The sequence below is a fragment of the Leopardus geoffroyi genome, chromosome X (genome assembly GCF_018350155.1).
Source record: "Leopardus geoffroyi isolate Oge1 chromosome X, O.geoffroyi_Oge1_pat1.0, whole genome shotgun sequence".
Taxonomy (NCBI): domain Eukaryota; kingdom Metazoa; phylum Chordata; class Mammalia; order Carnivora; family Felidae; genus Leopardus; species Leopardus geoffroyi.
In genome coordinates, this window is record NC_059343.1 from 74,925,734 (window position 1) to 74,948,990 (window position 23,257).

Consider the following 23,257-nt stretch of genomic DNA (forward strand, 5'->3'; position numbering starts at 1 on the left):
TGAATATATAGATGGCTTTGGGTAGTATCAACATTTTACAATATTTGTTCTTCTGATCCATGAGCATGGAAGGTTTCTCCATTTCTTTGTGTATTCTTCAATTTATTTCATGACTTTTCTACATATTTTCAGTGTATAGATTTTTCATCTCTTTGGTTAGGTTTATTTCCAGGTATTTCATGATTTTTGGTGCAATTGTAAATGTGATCAATTCCTTGATTTCTCTTTCTGCTGCTTCATTATTGATGTACAGAAACACAGCCATTCTGTATATTGATTTTATATCAACAGTGACTTTGCTGAACTCATGGATCAGTTCTATCAGGTTTTTGGTGGAGTCTTTTGAGTTTTGCACAAAGAGTACCATGTCACCTGAAAAGAGTGAAAGTTTGTTTTGCACAAAGAGTACCATGTCACCTGAAAAGAGTGAAAGTTTGATTTCCTCCTTGCTGATTTAGATGTTTTTTTTTTTTTAAATTTATTTCTGTTGTCTGATTGCTGAGGCTAGGACTTCCAACACTATGCTAAATAACAGTGGTGAGAGTGGACATCCTTGTCATGTTTCTGACCTTAGGGCAAAAGCTATCACTTTTTCCACATTGAGGATGATATTAGAGGTGAGGCTTTTGTATATGGCTTTTATGATCTTGAGATATGATCCTTCTATCCCTACTTTCTTGAGGGTTTTTAACAAAATATGATGCTGTTATTTGTCAAATGTTTTCTTTGCATCTATTGAGAAGATCATGGGGTTATTATCCTTTATTTTATTAATGTGATGTATCACATTGATAAATTTGTGGATACTGTACCACGCCTGCATCCTAGCAATAAATCCCACTTGATCATGGTGAATAATTCTTTTAGTTCTCTTAATTGTTGGATCTGTTTTGCTAGTAACTTGTTGAAAATTTTTGCATCCATGTTCATCAGGGAAATTGGTCTGCAGTTTTCTTTTTGTTGGGGTCTTTGTCTGGTTTTGAAATCAAGGTAATGCTGACCTTCTTAAATGAGTTTGGAAGTTTTCCTTCCATTTCTATTTTTTGGAACAGCTTCAAAAGAATAGGTGTTAACTCTTCTTTAAATGTTTGGTAGAATTCCCCTGGAAAGACATCCAACATGGGACTCTTGTTTGTTGGAAGATTTTGATTACTGTTTCAATTTCTTTACTAATAATGGGTCTGTTAAAATTTTCTTTTTTTTCCTGTTTCAGTTTTGGTAGTTTATATGTTTGTAGGAATTTGTCCCTTTCTTCCAGATTGTCCAATTTTTTGGCATATAATTGCTCATAATATTCTTTTATTATTGTTTGTGCTTCTGTGGCATTGCTTGTGATCTCTCCTCATTCATTCATGATTTTATTTATTTGGGTCTTTTCTTTTTTCTTTTTTATCAATATGGCTAGATGTTTATCAATTTTGTTAATTCTTTCCAACAACCAGCTCCTGTTTTCATTGATCTGTTCTACTGTTTTTTTATTTTTATATCCTTGATTTCTGCTCTAATCTTTATTATTTGCTGTCTTCTGCTGGATTTGGGCTTTATTTGTTGTTATTTCTCCAGCTCTTTAAGGTGTAAGGTTTGGTTTTGTATTTGAGACTATTCTTCCTTCTTTAGGAAAGCCTCAGTTGCTATAAACTTCCCTTGGAGGAGCTAAGATGGTGGAAGAGCATTTTTTTTTTACATCTCACATCCATGAAATACAGCCAGATCAACACTAAAACATCCTGCACACCTAGAAAACTGATTTGGGGATTAACACAAAAACCTGCACAACCTGAATGACAGAACTCAGCAGGTACATGGTGTGGAGAGGTGAACTGGGGGAGAGAGAAGCCATGGTGGGCAGAGAGAAGTTTTTGCTTGTGGAGAGAGGACAGAGATGGGGGGAGAGTATAGGAAAAGCACCCTTCCCCAACAGCAGCTGGAGAGAAAGTGGAAAATAAGAAACAGCCACAGAGACTGAACTAAAAAGGTAGAAAGGATAAAAGAGAGGGTTTATATTCCACTAAGACTCTATAAACAGGGGGAGCACAGAGTCTGAAACTCTGCAGCTTGATATCTGGTGGTGCTCTGGTGGGAAAGCGAATCCCCAGGAGCAGAGTGAGGTCTGCGGGTACTCAGGCCACAGGGGAGAGGCGGTTCCCCTACTGAGAGGACATTTGTTAGTGGCTGTGCAACTCCATCTCCCCCACAAGCAAAGGTGCCAGCAGAACCTAGAGAACAACCATGTTCACTGGTTTTAGAACAAGGTCATTAAGGGTAAAGCCTGGTGCCAGATGTGTGTTGAGATTTTCCATAATCCCTGATATGCTGCTGGTACATGATCACGTGAACTTTTTCTGGGGCGGGCTGCTACCCAGCCACAATTTCTGGGCATCAGCAGCAGCATGGTCCTGCCAATGTTCCTGGGTACAACCGACACCTGGCCATTGCTCAGTGAGACCCTCCCCCAGAAGATCTGAGCGGTACAAAGCTTCAGTCCCTCAGAAGTGAGGGGTTGGGAAATACAGCTGTAACTGAGATAAAACTCAGGAGGGACGTGCCACCTGGAAGTCTGACAACTTGGTCATGGGCAGTGTAAAAGCAGGGAGTGGACAGAAGCCAGAGACAAAGGACGAGTGATCAATTGCTGATCAGGGAGAACAGAGTTCCAATACTAGAGACTTGGTAGCCGTGTGACGCCATTTTCACCCTTCCTGCTCATGTACGCATGCACCTACAAGTGTCAAAACAGTCCACTCTAGTAAGCTAAGCAGCACCACTTGGTGGAGAATGGAGCCATTACACTAAGTGCCACCCAATGAGCCAGTCTTTCTCTTTAGCTACATCACAAGTCTCTCTGCCTGCCTAGTTTATGGACTATAAATTGCTTCAGAGTTTGACTTCTAGGGAAAACTTTGTAAATTCAAATGTATTTCAGTCTGTTTGCTGGTCCATCTATTCAATTTTCTCTTTTTTTTGGTCACTTTTTCGTTTCTATTAATTTTCTTCAATACAGAAAGAAAAAATTTTCTTAGTTTCAATTTTTATTAAAAATATTTTCTTTAATTTCCTTCTCTGATGTATATTTTATATTTTTTGTAATTTTTTTCAAATTCTACTTTACTTCATTCATTTCATTTTATTCTATTTCATTGCATTCATTTTTTCAAGTTTTCAAACGTTTTCCATTTTTTTCTTTCCTTTTTTCTCTAATATATCAAGTTCCTTTCAACAACAAGACCAAAACACACAACTAGGATCTACCATGATGTATTTCATTCTCGTGTGTGTGTGTGTGTGTGTTGTTTTAAATTTTAGTTGTTATTTGTTTTTATTTTCTTAATTATTTTTCTTCCTTCAAAATGATGAAATGAAGGAATTCACCCCAAAAGTAAGAGCAGGAAGAAATAACATCCAGGACTTAATCCCCACAGATACAAGCAAGCTGTCTGAGCAATAATTTAGAATCACAATAATAAGAATACTAGCTGTGGTCAAAAATAGTTTAGAATCCCTCTCTGTGGAGATAAAAGAAGTAAAGGCTAGTCAGGATGAAACAAAAAATGCTATAACTGAGCTTCAATCTTGAACAGTGCCACAGTGGCAAGGATGGATAAGGCAGAGCAGCAAATCAGCAATAGAGAGGACAAACTGATGGAGAATAATGAAGCAGAAAAAAAGAGGGAGACTAAGCAATAGAGCACAATTTAAGAATTAGAGAAATCAGTGACCCATTAAAAAGGAACATCAGAACCATAAAGGTCCCAGAAGATGAAGAAAGAGAAAAAGTGGTAGAAAGGTTATGTGAGCAAATAATAGCAGAAAAATTTCCTAATCTGGGGAAAGACACAGACAACAAAATCCAGGAAGCACAGAAGACCCCCATTAGATTCAACCAAAACCGACCATCAACAAGGCATATCATATTAAATTCACAAAATACTCAGACAAGAAAAGAATCATGACAGCACCAAGGGAATAGTCCTTAATCTACAAGGGAAGACACACCAGGTGTGCAGCAGAGCTATCCACAGAAACTTGGCAGACCAGAAAGGAGTGGCAGGATATATTCAATGTGCTGAATTGGAAAAATATGCAGCCAAGAATTCTTTATCCAGCAAGGCTGTCATTCAAAATAGAAGGAGAGATGAAAAGTTTCCCAAACAAACAAAAAATAAAGGAGTTCATGACCACTAAACCAGCCTTGCAAGAAATTTTAAGGGTGCATCTCTGAGGGGAGAAAGGATGAAAAAAAAAGACCAAAAGCAACAAAGACTAGAAGGGACCAGAGAACACCACCAGAAACTCCAACTCTACAAGCCACATAATGGCAATAAATTCATATATCTTAGTACTCACTCTAAATGTCAATGGATGAAATGTTCCAATCTAAAGACATAGGGTAACAGAATGGACAAGAAAACAAGATCATTCTACATGCTGTTTATGAGACCCACTTTAGACCTAAAGACACCTTCAGATTGAAACTAAGTGGATGGAGAACCATCTATCATGCTAATGGTCAACAAAAGAAAGCTGGAGTAGCCATACGTATATCAGAAAATCTAGATTTTAAGATAAAGACTGTAACAAGAGATGAAGAAGGGCATTATATCATAATTAAGGGGTCTATCCACCATGAAGACCTAAGAATTGTAAACATTTGTGCTCCAAATGTGATACACCCAAATATATAAATCAATCACAAACATAAAGAAACTCATTGATAATAATACCATGATAGTAGGGGACTTCAACACTTTACTTACACCAGTGGACACATCATCTAAACAGAAAATCAACAAGGAATCAATGGTTTTGAATGACACACTGGACCAGATGTACTTAACAGATATATTCAGAAAATTCCATCCTAAAGCGGCAGAATACACATTCTTCTCCAGTGCATATGGAACATTCTCCAGAATAGATCTCATACTGGGACACAAATTAGCCCTCAACAAGTACAAAAAGATCGAGATCATACCACGCATATTTTCAGAAAACAACACTATGAAACTCAAAATCAACAACAAGAAAAAATTTGTAAAGGTAATAAATACTTAGACACTAAAGAACATCCTACTAAAGAATGAATGGGTTAACCAAGAAATTAAAGAGGAAATTAAAAAGTACCTGGAAGCCAATGAAAATGATAACACCACAGCCCCAAACCTCTGGGAAACAAGAAAGGTGATTATAAGAGGGAAGTATAGAGCAATCCAGGCCTTCCTAATGAAGGAATAAAGATCTCAGATATAAAACCTAATCTTACACCTCAAAGAGTTGGAAAAAGAACAGTATATAAAACCTCAAACCAGCAGAAGACAGGAAATAATAAAGATTAGAGCAGAAATCAATGCTATCAAAACAAAACAAAACAAAACAAAAACCCAGTAGAATAGATCAATGAAAGCAGAAGATGGTTCTTTCAAAGAATTAACAAAATTGATAAACCACTAGCCAGTTTGATCAAAAGGAAAAAGGAAAGGAACCCAAATAAATAAAATCAAAAATCAAAGAGGAGTGATCACTACCAACACAGCAGAAATAAAAACAGTAATAAGAGAACATTATGAGTAATTATATGCCAATATAAAGGGCAATCTGAAAGAAATGGACAAATTCCTACAAACATATAAACTACCAAAACTGAAAGAGGAAGAAATAGAAAATTTGAACAGACCCATAACCAGTAAGGAAATCGAATGAGTAATCAAAAATCTTCCAAAAACAAGAGTCCAGGGTAGAGTCCAGGGGAATTCTACCAAACATTTAAGGAAGAGTTAACACCTATTCTCTTGAAGATGTTACAAAAAATAGAAATGGAAGGAAAACTTCAAAATTCTTTCTATGAGGCCAGCATTACCTTGATTCCAAAACTAGACAGAGACCCCACTAAAAAGGAGAACTGTTGACCAATTTCCCTGATGAACATGGAAGCAAAAATCCTCAAGATATTAGCCAACCGTATCCAACAATACATTAAGAAAATTATTCACCACGACCAAGTGGGATTTATACTTGGGATGCAGGGGTGGTTCAATATCCACAAAATAATCAATGTGATTCATCACATCAATAAAAGAAAGGACAAGAACCACATGATCCTCTCAATAGATGCAGAGAAATCCTTTGACAAAATACAGCTTCCTTTCTTGATAAAAACCCTCAAGAAAGTAGGAATAGAAGGATCATACCTCAAATCATAAAAGCCATATATGAAAGACCCAATACTAATATCATCCTCAATGGGGAAAGCCAGAAACTTCTCTCTTATGACCACCTTTGCTGCATCCCAGATGTTTTGGTCTATTGTATTTTCATCTTCTTTGGCCTCCATTTACTTTTTAATCTCCTCTTTAATTTCTTGGTTAACCCATTCACTCTTTAGTGTGATGTTCTTTAATCTCTAGGTATTTATGATCTTTCCGAATTTTGTTTTACGGTTGCTTTTGAGTTTCATAACATTGTGGACTGAATATATTCAAGATATGATCACGATCATTTTGTACTTTTTGAAGGCTGATTTGTATTTCAATATGTGATCTGATCTGGAGAGTGTTCCTTGTGCACTGGAGAAGAATGTGTATTCTGCTGCTTTAGGATGGAATGTTCTGAATATATCTGTTAAGTTTATCCCGTTCAGTGTGTCATTCAAAGCCATTATTTCATTGTTGATTTTCTGTTTAAATGATCTATTTATTGCTGTAAGTGGGGTTTTGAAGTCTCTTATTATTTTGGTATTATTATCAATGAGTTTATGTTTGTGATTTATATATTTGGGTGCTTCACATAGGCAGCATAAACCTTCACAACTGTTGGATCTTCTTGATGGATAGACCCCTTAATTATGATATAATGCCCTTCTGATATAGGTATGGCTACTCCAGCTTTCTTTTGAAGACCATTATCATGATAGATTATTCTCCATCCTCTTATTTTCTCTCTGCAGGTTTCTTTCAGTCTAAAATGTGTCTCTCATAAATGCATCTAGATGAGCCTTGTTTTCTAATCCATTCTGATACCCTATATCTTTTGATTGGAGCATTTAGTCCATTGACATTTAGAGTGAGTACTGAAGATATGAATTTAGTGCCATTGTGTTGCTTGTATAGTTGGAGTTTCTGTGATGTTCTCCCAGCCTTTCAAGTCTTTGTTGCCTTTGGTCTCTTTTGTTTTGTTTCCTCTTTTCTGCACTGATATAGTCTCCCTTAAAATTTCTTGTAGGGCCAGTTTAGTGGTCACAAACTACTTTTGTTTTTACTTGTCTGGAAAACCCTTTATCTCTCCTTCCTTTTGAATGACACCCTTGCTGGATAAAGAATTCTTGACTGCATACTTTTCTGATTCTGCATGTTGAATACATCCTGCCAGTGCTTTCTTGCCTGACAAGTTTCTGTGGATAGGTCTGCTGTGAACTTGATCTGTTCACAGATCTTTCTTTCCTCGCCTATTTATCTGGTGAATTTCAGTATGATATGCATTGGTGATGATCGGTTTTTGTTGAATCTAATGGGAGTTTTCTGTGCTTCTTTGATTTTGATGACTACGTCCTCCCACGAATTCAGAATGTTTTCCTCTGTAATTTGCTCACATTACCCGTATGTCCCCTTTTCTCTCTCGTCATCTTCTGGGACTCCCATCATTTGAATGTTATTCCTTTTTAATAAGTCACTGAATTCTCTAAGTCTTGTATCATGCTCTCTTGCCTTTGTTTCTCTCTTTTCCTGCGTAATTAGTCTCCATAATGTTGTCTTCAGTATTGCTGATTCACTGCTCTGCTTCGTCCATCCTTGCTGCCATGGAATCCTTTCAAGATTGCATCTCAGTCGTAGCATTTTCAATTTCGTCATTATTAGAATTTGCTTCTTTTATCTCCACAAAAAGGGATTTTATGCTTTTTTCAACCCCAGCTTGTATCCTTATTATTGTGGTTCTAAATTCTTCAGAACTTGCTTATATTTGTGTTGATTAAGCCCCGTGCTGTCATTTATTGTGTTCTTTTTTGAGGTGTATTCCTTCATTTTTTTCATTTTGGATGAAGAAAATATTAACAAAATATAAAGTAAAAATTTAAAAAAATTAAAAACAAAACAGAAAGTGAAATAAAGGAAGCTATATCTTAGGTGTGTTTTGGTCTGCTCACTGAAAGAAGCTTGATAGAGTAGAGAAAATGGTAAAGCAAAGAAAGAAAAGAAGAAAGTAAGAAAAAATTTAAAAATTAAAAAATGTATATAATAAAATCAAATAAAGTGAAATTGAATAAAAAGTTAAAAAATAGAAACAGTAAAAAATATCATTAAAACATTCTTTTGAAAAAAATAAATACAATTTTTTCTCTTTTTGTAAGAAAATTTCTTTTATTCAAAAATAAAAGAAAGGAGAAAAGTAAAGACAGAAAAGAAAAACAAATTAACCAAGAAACAGAATGAAACCCAAATGAAGTTACATCCAGTTTCCCCTATAACTCTAACTATGAAGTACTCTGTAGTCTGTACTTAAGCCAGATGAGAGACTTGTGCTGTCTTCTAAGGGATGTGCTTGGAAAGTACAATTGGGCAGGGCTTAGTGTATATGCTTCTTTCTCCACTAGGTGGCTCTGTTTGTCTCAATGTGGTGGCTTGGTGCTGTGAGCATGCACATGTGTGTGAAGGAGGGTTAGAAATTATCTCACCCAGCTTCCTAGTCCCTGGCATGGGAATTTTTCACTCTCACCCTCATGAATTCAAGCACCCCTCCTTTGTCTCATGCTTCTGGTTCACTCCTTGCCTCTATCCTGTCTATGTCCACACCATCAGCCTCCCAGGTGGCACCTGACCCCAGAGTTTTATCTCAGATGGGACTGTGGTTCAAAACCCCTCACTTCAGAGAACCCCGGGGCTTGGATCCACTCCAGCTCTCTGGGGGATTGTCTTGCTGAACAATGGCCATGTACTGACTTGTCCCAGAAAGTGTTCATGTGATCGTGCAGTGGCAGACAGTGCCAGGTTTCAACATACTCTGGTGTCTTTATCCCAATGCCAGCAAACATGTCTGCTCTCTCAGGTCTGCTTGGACATTTTTCTGTAGGGAGGCTGTAAGCCTCTACCAAATGCTATCCAAGCAGGGGAACTGCTTCTCCTCATGTGGCATATGGATGCCTCAGACCCTACTGCCTGCTCCTGGAGATTCACCCTATGTCCTCACCAGAACACCATCTGGCACTGGGCTCCAGAATTTTAGACTCTGTGCTCTACTGTTTATTGAATCCTGATGGTATTGAAACACTCTCCTTTCTCCCTATCAATAGTTTTGGGGAACAGATTTCTTGTTCAGTCCCTTGTGAGTGTTTTTACTCTGTCTCTTTCTCTCCAGCTACTTTTGGAATGAGTGCTTTTCCTGCACACTCCCTATGTGCCACACTCCCCCCCCCTTTCTTTGTCCTCTCTCCACAAAAACAGCTCCCTTTTATCCATGGCTTTTCTCTTCCTCAAGGTCACCTCTCTGTGCTGTGTATCTGCCATGTTCTGTGGCTCAGGTTGTGTAGATTGCTGTGTTAATCCTAAGATCAGTTTTCTAGGTGTGCAAAATGGTTTGATGCTGATCTAGCTGTGATTCAGGCACAAGACAAGCTGAGAGCTTCCATGATGCTCCTAGATTCCTAGATCTTGAACCCCTCCCTCTCTCGTTTTAAAATTTGTTTTGATGTGTCTGCCTAGAGGTTTATAAATTTTGTTGTTTTTTTTTTTTTTTTAAGAAACCGGCTCCTGGTTTTATAGATCAATTCTATTTTTTTCTACCTAGTTTATTTCTGCTTTAAGATTTATTTTTTCCTTCCTTCTGCTGGGTTTAGGCTTTGCTTGTTGTTGTTTTTCTACCTCCTTTAGTTGTAAGTTTAGGTTCTTGAGGTAAGCCTGTATTTCCATAAACTTCCCTCTTAGAGCTGCTTTTGCTACATCCCAGAGTTTTACGACCATGGTGTTTTCATTTTCAGTTTTCTCCATGTACTTTTTAGTTTCTTATTTTATTTTATAGTTGACCCTTTCTGTGTTTAGTAGTATGTTATTTAACTTTCGTGTATCTGTGGTCTTTTCATATTTATTCTTGTTATTGATTTTTAGTTTCATTGCATTGTAGCAAGAAAAGATGCATGGTATAACATCAATGTTTTTGAATTTGTTCAGACTTGTCTTGTTGCCTAATTTGTGATCTATTCGAGAGAATGTTCCATGCCTACTTGAAAAAATGTGTATTCTGTTGCTTTATGATTGGGTGTCTTGAATATATCTGTTAAACCCATCTGGTCCAGTGTATCATTCAATGCCACTGTTTTCTTGTTGATTTTCTGCATGGATGATCTTTCCATTGATGTAAGTGGGGTGTTAAAGGCACATACTGTAATTATATTACTATTAATTCGTTCCTTTATGTTTGTTATTAACTGTTATGTGTATTTGGGTGCTTCCTTGTTGGATGCATAAATATTTACAATTGTTTTATTTTCTTGTTGGGTTTTGTCCTTTATTATTATGAGTAGTAGTAGTAGTAATAGTAGTTGTAGTATATAGTACTGTTTTTTGTTTCTCTACAGGTTTTGTTTTAAACTCTATTTTTTCAGTTATAAGTTTTGCTCTCCTGGCTTACTTTTTTTTTTTTTTTTAGATATATATAGAGAGTGTTAGCATAGGAGATGGGCATAAAGAGTGGGGAGAGAGTCTCAAGCAGCTACATGCTCAGTGCACAGCCTGATGTAGGGCTGCATCCCATGACCTGGGATCATGACCTGAGCTAAAATCAAGCCAACCAGGCACCCATATCCCAGTTTACTTTTAACATCTATTTGTATGATAAATATTTCTTCATCCTTTATTTTTCAATCTGCAGGCATCTTTAGGCCTGAAATGAGTCTCTTATGGGCAGCATATAGATAGGTCTTGTTTTTTATCCATTCCATCACCATATATCTTTTTATTGGAACATTTAATCTATTTACATTCAAAGTCATTCTTGATAGGTATGTATATATTGACATCTTGTTACTTGTTTTGAAATTGTTTCTATAATTTTCTCTGATCTTTTTTTCTCTTGCTCTCTTTCATATTTTTCTTTTCTTTAGTGATATATTTGTTTTCCTTTCTTTTTATTCTTTGCTTTATCTATTACTGATTTTTTTTTGTGACTACCATTAGATTTGTATATGACATCTTCTGCATATAAAAGTCTATATTAAGTTTATGTTCACTTAAGTTTGACTCCATTCTTTACTTTTCTCATCCCCACGTTTTAGGTATATATGACACTATGTGTACATCTTTTATTTTGTGAATCCCTTGACTGATTTTTATAGATATTCTTATTTTTCAAACTGTCATGTATTTTCTTTCCTTTCCCTGAGTGCTTACATTTTTTTAAAGAGGAAAAAGAAACAGAATACTCCTAGTGTTGTAATCTGATGAAATAGAGAAAAAAAATTATATAAGAAGAAACTTATGTTACAAACATCCTTAGTCTACTAAGGAGGTTTTGCTAAATTTCAGTAAATAATATTAAAAAAAGTGTGATGTCTTAAACCCTGTGCATAGCTTTGCCAAAATTATTATCACTGTTATTAACATTTTAATGTAAGTTCATTTCTTCCAAAGAGAGTGGATGTTTTCTAAAACACACGGCTCTCCTTTCCATAATATAGCTTTATAGTAAAGAGCATCTTGGTGACTTATTGTGAAACATATGACTAACAGCCAGGTCATTTTACAGGTAATACATTTAATGTTCTAGAAAATAGAGCATAAAATATAAATGATACTGCAATATTGAATATTAATTCTAGGCAACCTATAGCAAACCAAGGCATTTTAATTGAATTAAAGTACATCTACTATAGTTACCATTGTATTTGTTTTGAGAATATTAAATTTATTTCCCTACCATTTTCTAAAATATCTATATCTTTGTGGTTTTATCCATTTGAAACTATGTCCTTGTATTTCTCTTGCCCAAAGATGTATCAGTAAGAGTATGAAAAATACTGGTTTTAAAAAAATATTAAGTTAGCTTTGGATAAACAATGTAGTGGTAAAGTTCGGAAATAAACTTTTAGTCTTTCCCTCAATATTCCTTGACCTAAAGCATCTTTTATTTAATCAGTGTTAGAATACAGTTCCTTCAGAACTATTTTTTTTTATTTTTTAAATTTTAATTTAAATTATAGTTAGTTAATATGCAGTGTTATATTAATTTTAGGTGTACAATTTTGTGATTTAACACGTACAGCACCTGGTGCTTATCACAAGTGCACTCCTTAATCCCCTCCACCTTTTTAACCCCGTCCTTTACCCACTTCCCCTCTGGTAACTGTAGGTTCGATCTCCATAGTTAAGAGTCTGTTTCTTGATTTGTTTCTTTGTCTCCGTTTCCCTATCATTGTATTGTTTCTTTGATTTTACATATGACTGAAATCATGTGGTATTTTCTTTCTCTGAATGACTTATTTTGTGTGGCATAATACTGTCTGGCTCCATCCACGTCATTGGAAGTGGCAAGATTTCATCCTTTATTTTTATGGCTGAGTAATATTCCATTGTCTAACACCACATCTTCTCTGTCCACTCATCAGAGGACAGCTGGGCTCTTTCCATAATTTGGCTGTTGTATATAATGCTTCTATAAAGGTGAGGTGCATGTATCCCTTTTAATTAGTGTTTTTGCATTCTTTGGGTAAATACCTAATAGTGTGATTGCTGGATAATAGGGTTGCTCTAGTTTTAGGTTTTTTTTTTTTTTAAGGAATCTCCATACTGTTTTCCAGAGTAGGCTTGCCAGCTTGCATTCCCACCAACATTGCAGAAGGGTCTTCTTTTTGTGCTTACTGGCACTGTATGCATTTTCTGACAAGTGCACCACATCTCTTACTCTGGAAGTCCTGTGTTATTGCCTTCCAACACCAAAGAAGTGGTTTCTTGCACATGAATATGTCAAAAATTTTAAATTTTAGTACAATAGTTTGGTTAATTCTTTTCTGGAACAATAGACAAAAATATAGCTTTTAATTAGGGAAAAATATATTTTATTCATTTATTTAAAAAGCATGTATACTTCCCCTTGAAGTTTCCTATCCACCTTTTCTTCTTTGGTTTTACAAATCCCTGTTAAGAATTAAATAATTAAATGCATAAAAGAATTAAAAGAATTAAAGAATTAAATATCAGATGAGATTAACATTTTGCAAATTTCAGCAGTCATCCTGCATTTGCAAACTCAAAGCTTATTTTTGAATTTAGGAAGAAATATTACTAACAAATAATTTTAAGCCTTTCACATTACATGAAGTTATTAAAAAGTCCTTAATTTAAAAAAAATATTTATTTAAATTCAAATTAGTTAACATACCATGTACTATTGGTTTCAAAAGTAGAACCCAGTGATTCATCACTTACATGTAACACTCAGTGCTCATCTGGACAAGTGCCCTTCTTAATGCCCATCACCATTTAGCCCATCCCCCCCAGCTCCCCTCCAGCAACCCTCAGTTTGTTATCTGTATTTAAGTCTTTTATGGTTTACCTTCCTTTCTGTTTTTACCTATTTTTTTCTTCCCTTCCCCTATGTTCATCTGTTTTCCTTCTTAAATTACACATATGAGTGAAATTCTATATTTGTCTTTCTCTGACGTACTTATATTGCTTAGCATACCATGCTCTAGTTCCATCCATGTTGTTGCAAATGGCAAGATTTCATTCTTTTTGATCACGAGTCATATTCCATTGTGTATATATACCACATTTTCTTTCCATTCATCAGTTGATGGACATTTTGGGTATTTCCATACTTTGGCTATTGTTGATACAGCTGATATAAACATTGTGGTGAATGTGCCTTTTTGAATCATCATTTTTTTATCCTTTGGATAAATACCTACTAGTGCAATTGCTGATTCTTAGGGTAGTTTTATTTTTAATTTTGAAGAACCTCCACCTTTCCAGAGTGATTGCACCAGTTTTCATTCCCACCAACAGTGAAAAAAGCTTCCCCTTTCTGTGCATCCTTGCCAACATCTGTTATATCCCGAGTTGTTAATTTTGGTCATTCTGACAAGTGTGAGGTGGTACTCATTGTGGTTTTGATTTGTAGTTCCCTTATTATGAGTGATGTTGAGAATCTTTTCACATGTCTGTTAGCCATCTCGATGTCTTCTTTGGAAAGGTGTCTATTCATGTCTTCTGCCCATTTCTTCACTAGATTATTTGTTTTTAGGGAGTGTTGAGTTTGATAAGTCCTTTATAGATTTTAGATACTAACTCTTTATCCAATTCTGTATGCTGACTTTTAGTTTTGCTGATTGTTTCATTCCCTGTGCAGAAGCTTTTTATCTTAATGAGGTTGCAATAGTTTGTTTGTTTGTTTGTTTGCCTTTGTTTCCCTTGCCTCCAGAGTCATGTCTAGTAAGAAGTTGCTGCAGCTTAGGTCAAAGAAATTGCTGCCTGTTTTCTCCTGTAGGATTTTGTCCACATTTTTTTAAACTTGAACTGGAATTGGCAGTTTTGGGTACTTGATTTCAATTTCATTTAAGATATGAGAATCCGGGGTGCCTGGGTGGCTGAGTTGGTTAAGCATATGACTTTGGCTCAGGTCATGATCTCATGGTTTGTGAGTTCGAGCCCCATGTTGGGCTCTGTGCTGACAGCTCAGAGCCTGGAGCCTGCTTTGGATTCTGTGTCTCTGTCTCTCTCTGCCCCTCCTCTGCTCATGCTCTGTCTCTCTCTGCCTCAAAAATAAATAAAACATTTAAAAAAAAAGATATGAGAATCCAAATCAACATATGATGTGTTTCATTCAATTCATATAATATGCTGTTTTCTTCTCTGTGATTTTTTTTTAAATTTTTATTATTTGGACATATGTATGTTTAACAGATGTAGAGTTTTAAATTTTATCAAGAATGCACTGGACACTTACCTCACAAAACTTGTCATCATTTCTTCTGAAAATGAAGGTTTACTAATACTTTGTAAATTTTTACCAGAGATTGAAACTTTAGCTTATTATATCCCAAACAGAAAAAAAATAGTTGTTTTATAAAATAATAGTGAAAAAATTTTAATGGAGTATTTTATAGTTTGCCTCAGTTTTTTCTTTATATTGTATTAAAGAAAAAAATTTAAGTTTGTTTATTTTGAGAGACAAGGGGGGAGGTAGAGGGGCAGAGATAGAGGGAGACAGAAAATTCCAAGAAGGTTCAGTGCTGTCAGCACAGAGCCCGAAGTGGGGCTTGAACCCATGAACCATGTGATCATGGTTGAAGTTGGACACTTAACTGACTGAGCTGAAGTTGGACACTTAACTGCCTGAGACAGTCAGGCACTCCACTTTTATATTTATTAAGCTTTAAGTAAATTAATGAGAAAAACACATATGAATGATATTTAGTGCTCTCACCAAAAGGAGGACACTTGGGAGAATTTGTCCCTGTAAACAAGGGGAAATAATTTTAAGTAGGTTTGGAATTCAAGATAATACAAGTAAGTTATCCCAAAGTTTTTACTTTTTTGTGCATAAAATATATCTCTGTTAATGTTAGTACGATAATAAATTAAGTAGCTATACATCTTTATTTGCCTTTTTCACTTATCCCACTATTCTCAGGTCATGGTCTAAGATATGGTGAAAGGCTTCAGCTTCTTCATTGCTCACATGGGTATGAGTCTCAATTCAATAAATACCATCAAGGTAGCAGTAGTAGTGGGTCCGTGTGTTAGTCATTATCTATTCCTGAAGGAGATAAGGTAGAGGAACAGCCTTTGAATACTCACTCAATAATGATAGTAAGCTCATATTAGCGCCATATTTTGGCACCAAACTTCAATATCTGGCCAAACATTTTTCAATTACTTGGACAGCATGAAATTTAAATATGTAAATCAGCAAAGCATTTGTAGAGCTATAAATATCTGGGGGAGATGCACATGCAATCACCTGAGCATAAATTTTTGTTAAAGAAAAACATTATAACTTCTTTGAACAGTACAGTCCAATAGAACTTCATGCAATAATGTAAATTTTCTATATCTGTGCTGTCCAATGAAGTAACCACTACTTACATATGGCTATGAAAACTTAAAATGTGGCTAGTGAGATTGAGGAACTGATATTTAGATTTTATCTAATTTTAATTAATTAAAAATTATATTTAAAGACTTGTGGCTATTATACTAAGTGAAATTAGTCAGAGAAAGACAAAATCATATGACTTCACTCATATGAGGACTTAAAGAGACAAAACAGATGAACACAAGGAAAGGGAAATAAAAATAATATAAAAACAGGGAGGGGGACAAAACAGAAGAGACTCATAAATCTGGAGAACAAACTGAGGGTTACTGGAGGAGTTGTGGGAGGGGGGATGGGCTAAATGGTAAGGGGCACTAAGGAATCTACTCTTGAAATCATTGTTGCACTATATGCTAACTAATTTGGATGTAAATTAAAAAAATAAAAATAAAAAATAAAAATATTTGAAAGTGAAATTCAAAAAATAAATAAATAGGCTAATCACTACCATATTGGAAAGAATAGTTGTAGAAGGCAGAAGGGCAATATGGACATTGCTCATTACCTGGCATGTATATTCTCTTATCACCTTGAAATTAAAAAAAAATATTTTAACATTCCTGTCACTTCATATAAAATAATTAAAAGACAACAAAGACGCTATTCTTGGATTTTTCAACCTATACATTTTGCTTTCATTTGCTTGAGAAAGCAAAGGTTAATTCAAAATTCAGGCCAAGGCATAAGATTAAACTCTAAACAAATGGCACACACTGCACAAACATAAATATGTAAAATTAAAAATTAAAACTAGTACATTTTCCCCAGATGTATTATGGTCATAAATTGGATAATTGGTTCTTAAACTAAAAACTTAAGGGGTGCCTGGGTGGCTCAGTTGGTTGAGCATCCAACTTCAGCTCAGGTCATGATCTCATGGCTCGTGAGTTCCAGCCCTGAGTTGGGCTCTGTGCTGACAGCTCGGAGCCTGGAGCCTGCTTCATATTCTGGGTCTCCCTCTCTCTCTCTGCCCTCTCCCGCTCATGCTGTCTCTCTCTGTCTCTCAAAAATAAATAAAATAAACATTAAAAAAATTAAAAAAAAACTTAAGTGTATTTACTTATTATTTCTAATACAGTATTTTCTTGTTCTTTCTATATTATATATGCTAGTTTTCACTTATATAACCTTTAATAATACTTTATATTCTCCCTCTATAGCTCTTATTGAAAATGCAATTATTCTGTAGTTAATCTAAATCTGTTAGTATAAATAACATTAAATACTTAGATCGTCATCAGTTTTTTCTCATTTTAAGTAGAACTTAATTTTTGTTACATTTATAAACTATGATTACTCACTACCATATCCCCAATGCCTAGAAGAATGTTGTGACTGTATTTACCACTAAATATTGAAGTTTGACAATAGTTAGCAAAATAGTATTAAGTGCCATGGCTTTTTATGACGTGCAACTTAGAAACTTTTTTCTACTCATAAATAACACATTTTAGGTTTGAACCTTCTTAAAATTTTTTCAAATACGTTTACAAAATAAAATTATCTTTAATAACTGAGTTTATTTGATAAAATTATAATAGTAAATATTGTATTTGCATTTGACATTATTGTCACAAAATTATATTTTTTCTTAAAATATGCAGTATAAGAATAGATTTCAGTTTGATAATTTTCACACTTATAAATTGATATGACATGAAAAATGTTTCCATTGTTAAACACTTTATTCAAACGAAAGGTAGGTTGTTTATTGATTTATATGAATAAAATATTAATAAAATGCTCATTCTAGTTGTTTGAATTAAAAACAAGATGACCAATACACATCAGTTACCTATTATTTTTTTTAATTCATTAAAGCAGATAAAAGAGAGAAAAAGATGGCAGCAAAGAGGACCCAAACTGATACCATTCTGAATGGCCACTTTAAATTTAATAATGAACATCTAATTATTCCAACAATATATATTATGTTTCTGGATTTGAATAAAAATGTAAGTAAATCTCAGCACAAAAGAAAAAAAATTGCAGAAATATCTTCAAACAGTTCAAAAGGTAGAAGATAGATATATTTGAGTAGTGTACACAATTATATGGAGACAATTAAAGCACTTCGGTAATTAAAAAATATAATCACATAATTTTACTATATATTCTAGTCGCCCCTGGAAATCTAATATCATTCATTAGTTTCTAACTTTTAGGATCATATTTTATACACTGTTATGACAAAATTATGAAACAAAACTCTCATATATTAACCTGTTCTTTGTTTGCAGAGCACATAAATGAGAGATCAATAACTGATCCCTGCCACATGCCAGCAACTTTTGTGTAAAACAATTCTATTGAAGAATTAAAAATTATATTGAGTTATGTGTGTGTGTATGTGTGTTTGTAAACATTTATAAATTACCCACATAATAGGAATCTTAAGGTGCTCTTCTGATCTTCTCTTCACAGCCTCCAGTATCTTTTCGTCTTACTCATTTCTGTCAAAATGCTACAAATAACTGGGTAGGACTGCCCCTGAGAGCCAATCAGCAGTACTACTCAATCATTTAGCAAAATAACTATTTATCTGTGTAGGGCTCATTTTATTGTAGTTCAGGGAAGAGATTTAAAAAATTGATAAATTGGACTTTATCAAAATTAGGTTATTTGAGTATTTAAAAAACTTGTTCAGAATATGAGATTCTTCATGTAGTCATAAGCACCCTTAAGAGAGGTCATGCACATTAAATATTTCACAATTTTATATTACTCGCACTTCCTCTTTTGAGGTTAAGAGGTAGCCAGAACCAGAGAAGACTGTTTTTTAAACGTTCCCATATTCTGACTCCATGGACATACAGAGAAAATAGTGCTGTTCCAAGCTATATTTTCCAAATTGAAATTTTGACACGTGATTTTCAGTCCATTGTGCTTTCTCATTAAAAAATAATAAAGTTAATTAAATAACATTGTGTTGTTAATTTCCAATAACATTTTGTTTTTAATACCTGTTTCTATAGAAACAAATGGAAATATTGTGTATTTTACACAAAGTTTTATTCCTATCAGACTTTGTGTATTTTCTCCTTCTATCAAAGGTTTTAGCTGTACTTTTAGATATATGTTCTTGTCTTGGATGAATACGTTATACTTGATTGTTACTTTTGGAATAACATTTGGAGTAACCATGATTAATTCACTTATAACTTCATTCACCATGTGAAACACTGACATCTTTTTATACTTTTTCCTTTTGAAGATTTTAATACTTTACATAAGTGAATTACATTTATTGCCATAAAATGCTATGAACTGAAAAACTCTCAGAACAACTTATAGCACAACTGTCTAATTTTAAAAATGCCTGTAGATGTTAAGCAACTTGCTTGTGGTCACAATACTAGTTATAGACAGAGTTGGGACTTAGAATATAAGTCTTCTGGCACCTATTTCTGAGCTGATCCTATGTCATGTGACTTTAATAATTTGAAAGCTGGTCTCATTATATAACATAAGTTAAATACGTTTCATTGTATGTTTTCTAGGGTCAAAGTATGTTTGGGCTTGATGTCATTGAAACACCAGAAGGAGACAAGAAGCCACAGCTAATTGTTCAAAAGGAGTTAGATAGAGAAGAGAAGGACACATATGTAATGAAAGTAAAGGTTGAAGATGGTGGCTTTCCTCAAAGATCCAGTACTGCTATTTTGCAAATAAATGTTGCTGACACAAATGACAACCACCCAGTATTCAAGGAGAATGAGATTGAAGTCAGTATACCAGAAAATGCTCCTGTAGGTACTTCAGTAACACAACTCCATGCCACAGATGCCGACATAGGTGAAAATGCCAAGATTCACTTCTATTTCAGCAATCTAGTCTCCAACATCGCCAAGAAACTATTTCACCTGAACAACAACACCGGACTTATCACAATCAAAGAACCACTGGATAGGGAAGAATCACCAAACCATAAGTTACAGGTTTTAGCAAGTGATGGTGGATTGATGCCAGCAAGAGCAATGGTTCTAGTAAATGTTACAGATATCAATGACAATGTCCCATCAATTGACATAAGATACATCATTAATCCAATCAATGGTACTGTGATTCTTTCAGAAAATGCTCCACTTAACACCAAAATTGCTCTCATAACTGTGACAGATAAAGATGCTGACCATAATGGCAGGGTGACATGCTTCACAGATCACGAAGTCCCTTTCAGATTAAGGCCAGTGTTCAGTAATCAGTTCCTCCTGGAGACTGCTGCATATCTTGACTATGAGTCCACAAGAGAATATGCCATTAAATTGCTAGCTGTAGAGGCTGGAAAACCTCCTTTGAATCAATCATCCATGCTCCTTGTCAAAGTCAAAGATGAAAATGACAATGCTCCAGTTTTCACCCAGCCTTTTATAAGTCTTTCTGTTCCTGAGAATAACTCTCCTGGCACCAAGTTGACAAAACTAAGTGCAGTGGATGCAGACAGTGGGCACAATGCTGAAATCAATTATCTTCTAGGTGTTGACGCTCCATCTGAATTCAACCTGGATCATCGTACAGACATTCTAACTGCAGGGAAGAAACTAGATAGAGAGAAACAAGAAAAATATTCCTTCACAGTTCTGGCAAAAGATAATGGGATACCATCCTTCATGACCAATGCCACAGTCTTACTGACCATTCTTGATCAGAATGATAACAGTCCAATTTTTACTCACAATGAGTACAACTTCTATGTCCCAGAAAACCTTCCAAGACATGGCACAGTAGGACTAATCACTGTAACTGATCCTGATTATGGAGAAAATTCTACAGTCACCCTCTCTATTTTATATGTGAATGATGACTTCACCATTGATCCTCAAACTGGTGTTATCCAACCAAATATTTTGTTTGACAGAGAAAAGCAAGAATCTTATACTTTCTATGTAAAGGCTGAGGATGGTGGTAAGGTATCACATTCTTTAACTGCCAAAGTGACAATAAATGTGGTTGATGTCAATGACAACAAACCAGTTTTTGTTGTCCCTTCTTCCAACAACTCCTATGAATTGGTTCTACCATCCACTAATCCAGGCACAGTGGTCTTCACAGTAGTTGCTATTGACGATGACACTGGCATGAATGCAGAGCTTCATTACAACATTGTAGGAGGAAACACAAAAGGTCTATTTATAATTGACCAAACAACAGGCAACATAACACTGAAGGAGAAATGTGTTGTTACAGACCTTGGTTTACACAGACTGGTAGTCAAAGCTGAGGACTTAGGACAACCTGATTCTCTCTTCAATGTTGTAATTGTTAATCTATTTGTGAATGAGTCAGTGACCAATGCTACACTGATTCATGAACTGGTGCACAAAAACATTGAAACACCAGTGACCCCAAATACTGAGACAACTGATGCATCCTCACCAACCAGTGACTATGTCAAGATCACGGTTGCTATTATTGCTGGCACCATAACTGTCATCATTGTTATTTTCATTACTGCTGTAGTAAGATGCTGCCAATCACCACACCTTAAGACTGCTCATAAAAACAAGCAGAATTCCGAATGGGTTACTCCAAATCCAGAAAACAAACAGATGATAATGATGATGATGAAGAAGAAGAGGAAGAGGAAGAACAAGAAGAAGAAGAAGAAGAAGAAGAAGAAGAAGAAGAAGAAGAATGCCCCTAAGAACTTGCTGCTTAACTTTGTCACTATTGAAGAAACTAAGGCAGATGATTCTGAGAATGATGGAAACAGTGCCACACTAGACTTTCCCATTCAACTGGAAGAACAAACCATGGGCAAGTACAATTGGGGCACTATACCTACTACCTTCAAGCCTGACATCCCTGATTTGGCCCGGCATTACAAATCTGCCTCTCCACAGCCTGCCTTCCAGATCCAGCCTGAAACTCCCCTGAATTTGAAGCATCACATCATCCAGGAACTGCCTCTTGATAACACTTCTGTGGCTTGTGATTCCATCTCCAAGTGTTCCTCCAGCAGTTCTGATCCTTACAGTGTTTCTGAATACAGCTATTCAGTGACAACTTTCAAGACTCCTGCGTCTATACACACCAGACCGGTAGGCAATCCAAGTTTCTAACTAACTTTTCTAACTTTATTTAAATTTTTAAAATTATTTTCAGTTGAAATAGAATATATTGATTCCAACAGTCAAAATGATCTTATTTGGCAGAAGTATCCAAATAGATATATAGTTTCATTTTATGCTTGGTAGAAAATCAGATAAAATGACTCCTGATAGTAAGAAAGTGGGGGCAGATAAAGAGAATGTGGTGTGTGTGTATATATATATATATATATATATATACACACACACACACACACACACACACACACACACACAATGGAGTATTACTCAGCAATCAAAAAGAATGAAATCTTGCCATTTGCAACTACATGGATGGAACTGGAAGGTACTATGCTAAGTGAAATTAGTAAGTCAGAGAAAGACAAAAATCATATGACTCCACTAATATGAAGACTTTAAGAGACAAAACAGATGAACATAAGGGAAGGGAAACAAAAACAATATAAAAACAAGGAGGGGGACAAAACAGAAGAGACTCCTAAATCTGGAGAACAAACTGAGGGTTGCTGGAGGAGTTGTGGGATGGGGGATGGGCTAAATGAGTACAGGGCATTAAGGAATCTACTCCTGAAATCATTGTTTCACTATATGCTAACTAATTTGGATGTAAATTTTAAAAAATAAAAAATTAAATTAAAAAAAAGAAAGTGGGGGCAGAATGATGATTATAACAGAGACAATATTGTTTGCAAATGGGAGTATGGCACTTCATGCTAGAGAATATACTGGAAAGACTCTAAAATAAAGGATCCTGGCACTGTCTTTTGTACTATTTTGTGTATGAGGATCAGAACAATCAGTGTTAGACACATCACAGTAAAGCTTTTTAGAATCTGTTAAGAAGGTCTTAGTACTTAATGGTATTTGGAATCCTAGCTTCACTTGGGAAAATGTGTCTGCTCAAGATACTAAAATAGCATCAATATATTCTCCCTATTCACTATGCTCCCAAACTCCCAAAATGAAAAGAGGATGTTATGTTTATATTAGGAAACAAACATTATGTTGTTTCATAAAATCTTTACACAATGTAACAAGAATGGGATTAGATAAATAAAGACGTGCTACTCATTGTCATATTCAAGCCAGAAAATGGAATATATATGAGATCT

The 23,257-nt window shown here is 35.1% G+C and overlaps 1 protein-coding gene across 2 annotated transcripts in view; it reads left to right on the top strand.

Annotated features, from left to right (window-relative positions):
• Positions 1-17,888: 17,888 nt before the first annotated feature.
• Positions 17,889-23,257, top strand: part of PCDH11X (protocadherin 11 X-linked) — a 39,469-nt gene continuing 34,100 nt past the window's right edge. For both annotated transcript variants that reach the window (XM_045471395.1, XM_045471392.1), the window contains exons 1-2: positions 17,889-18,029; positions 19,575-22,115. In XM_045471395.1, coding sequence (XP_045327351.1) covers positions 17,916-18,029; positions 19,575-22,115 — 2,655 coding nt within the window. In that variant the 5' untranslated portion in view covers positions 17,889-17,915. The remainder of the gene's footprint in view (positions 18,030-19,574; positions 22,116-23,257) is intronic.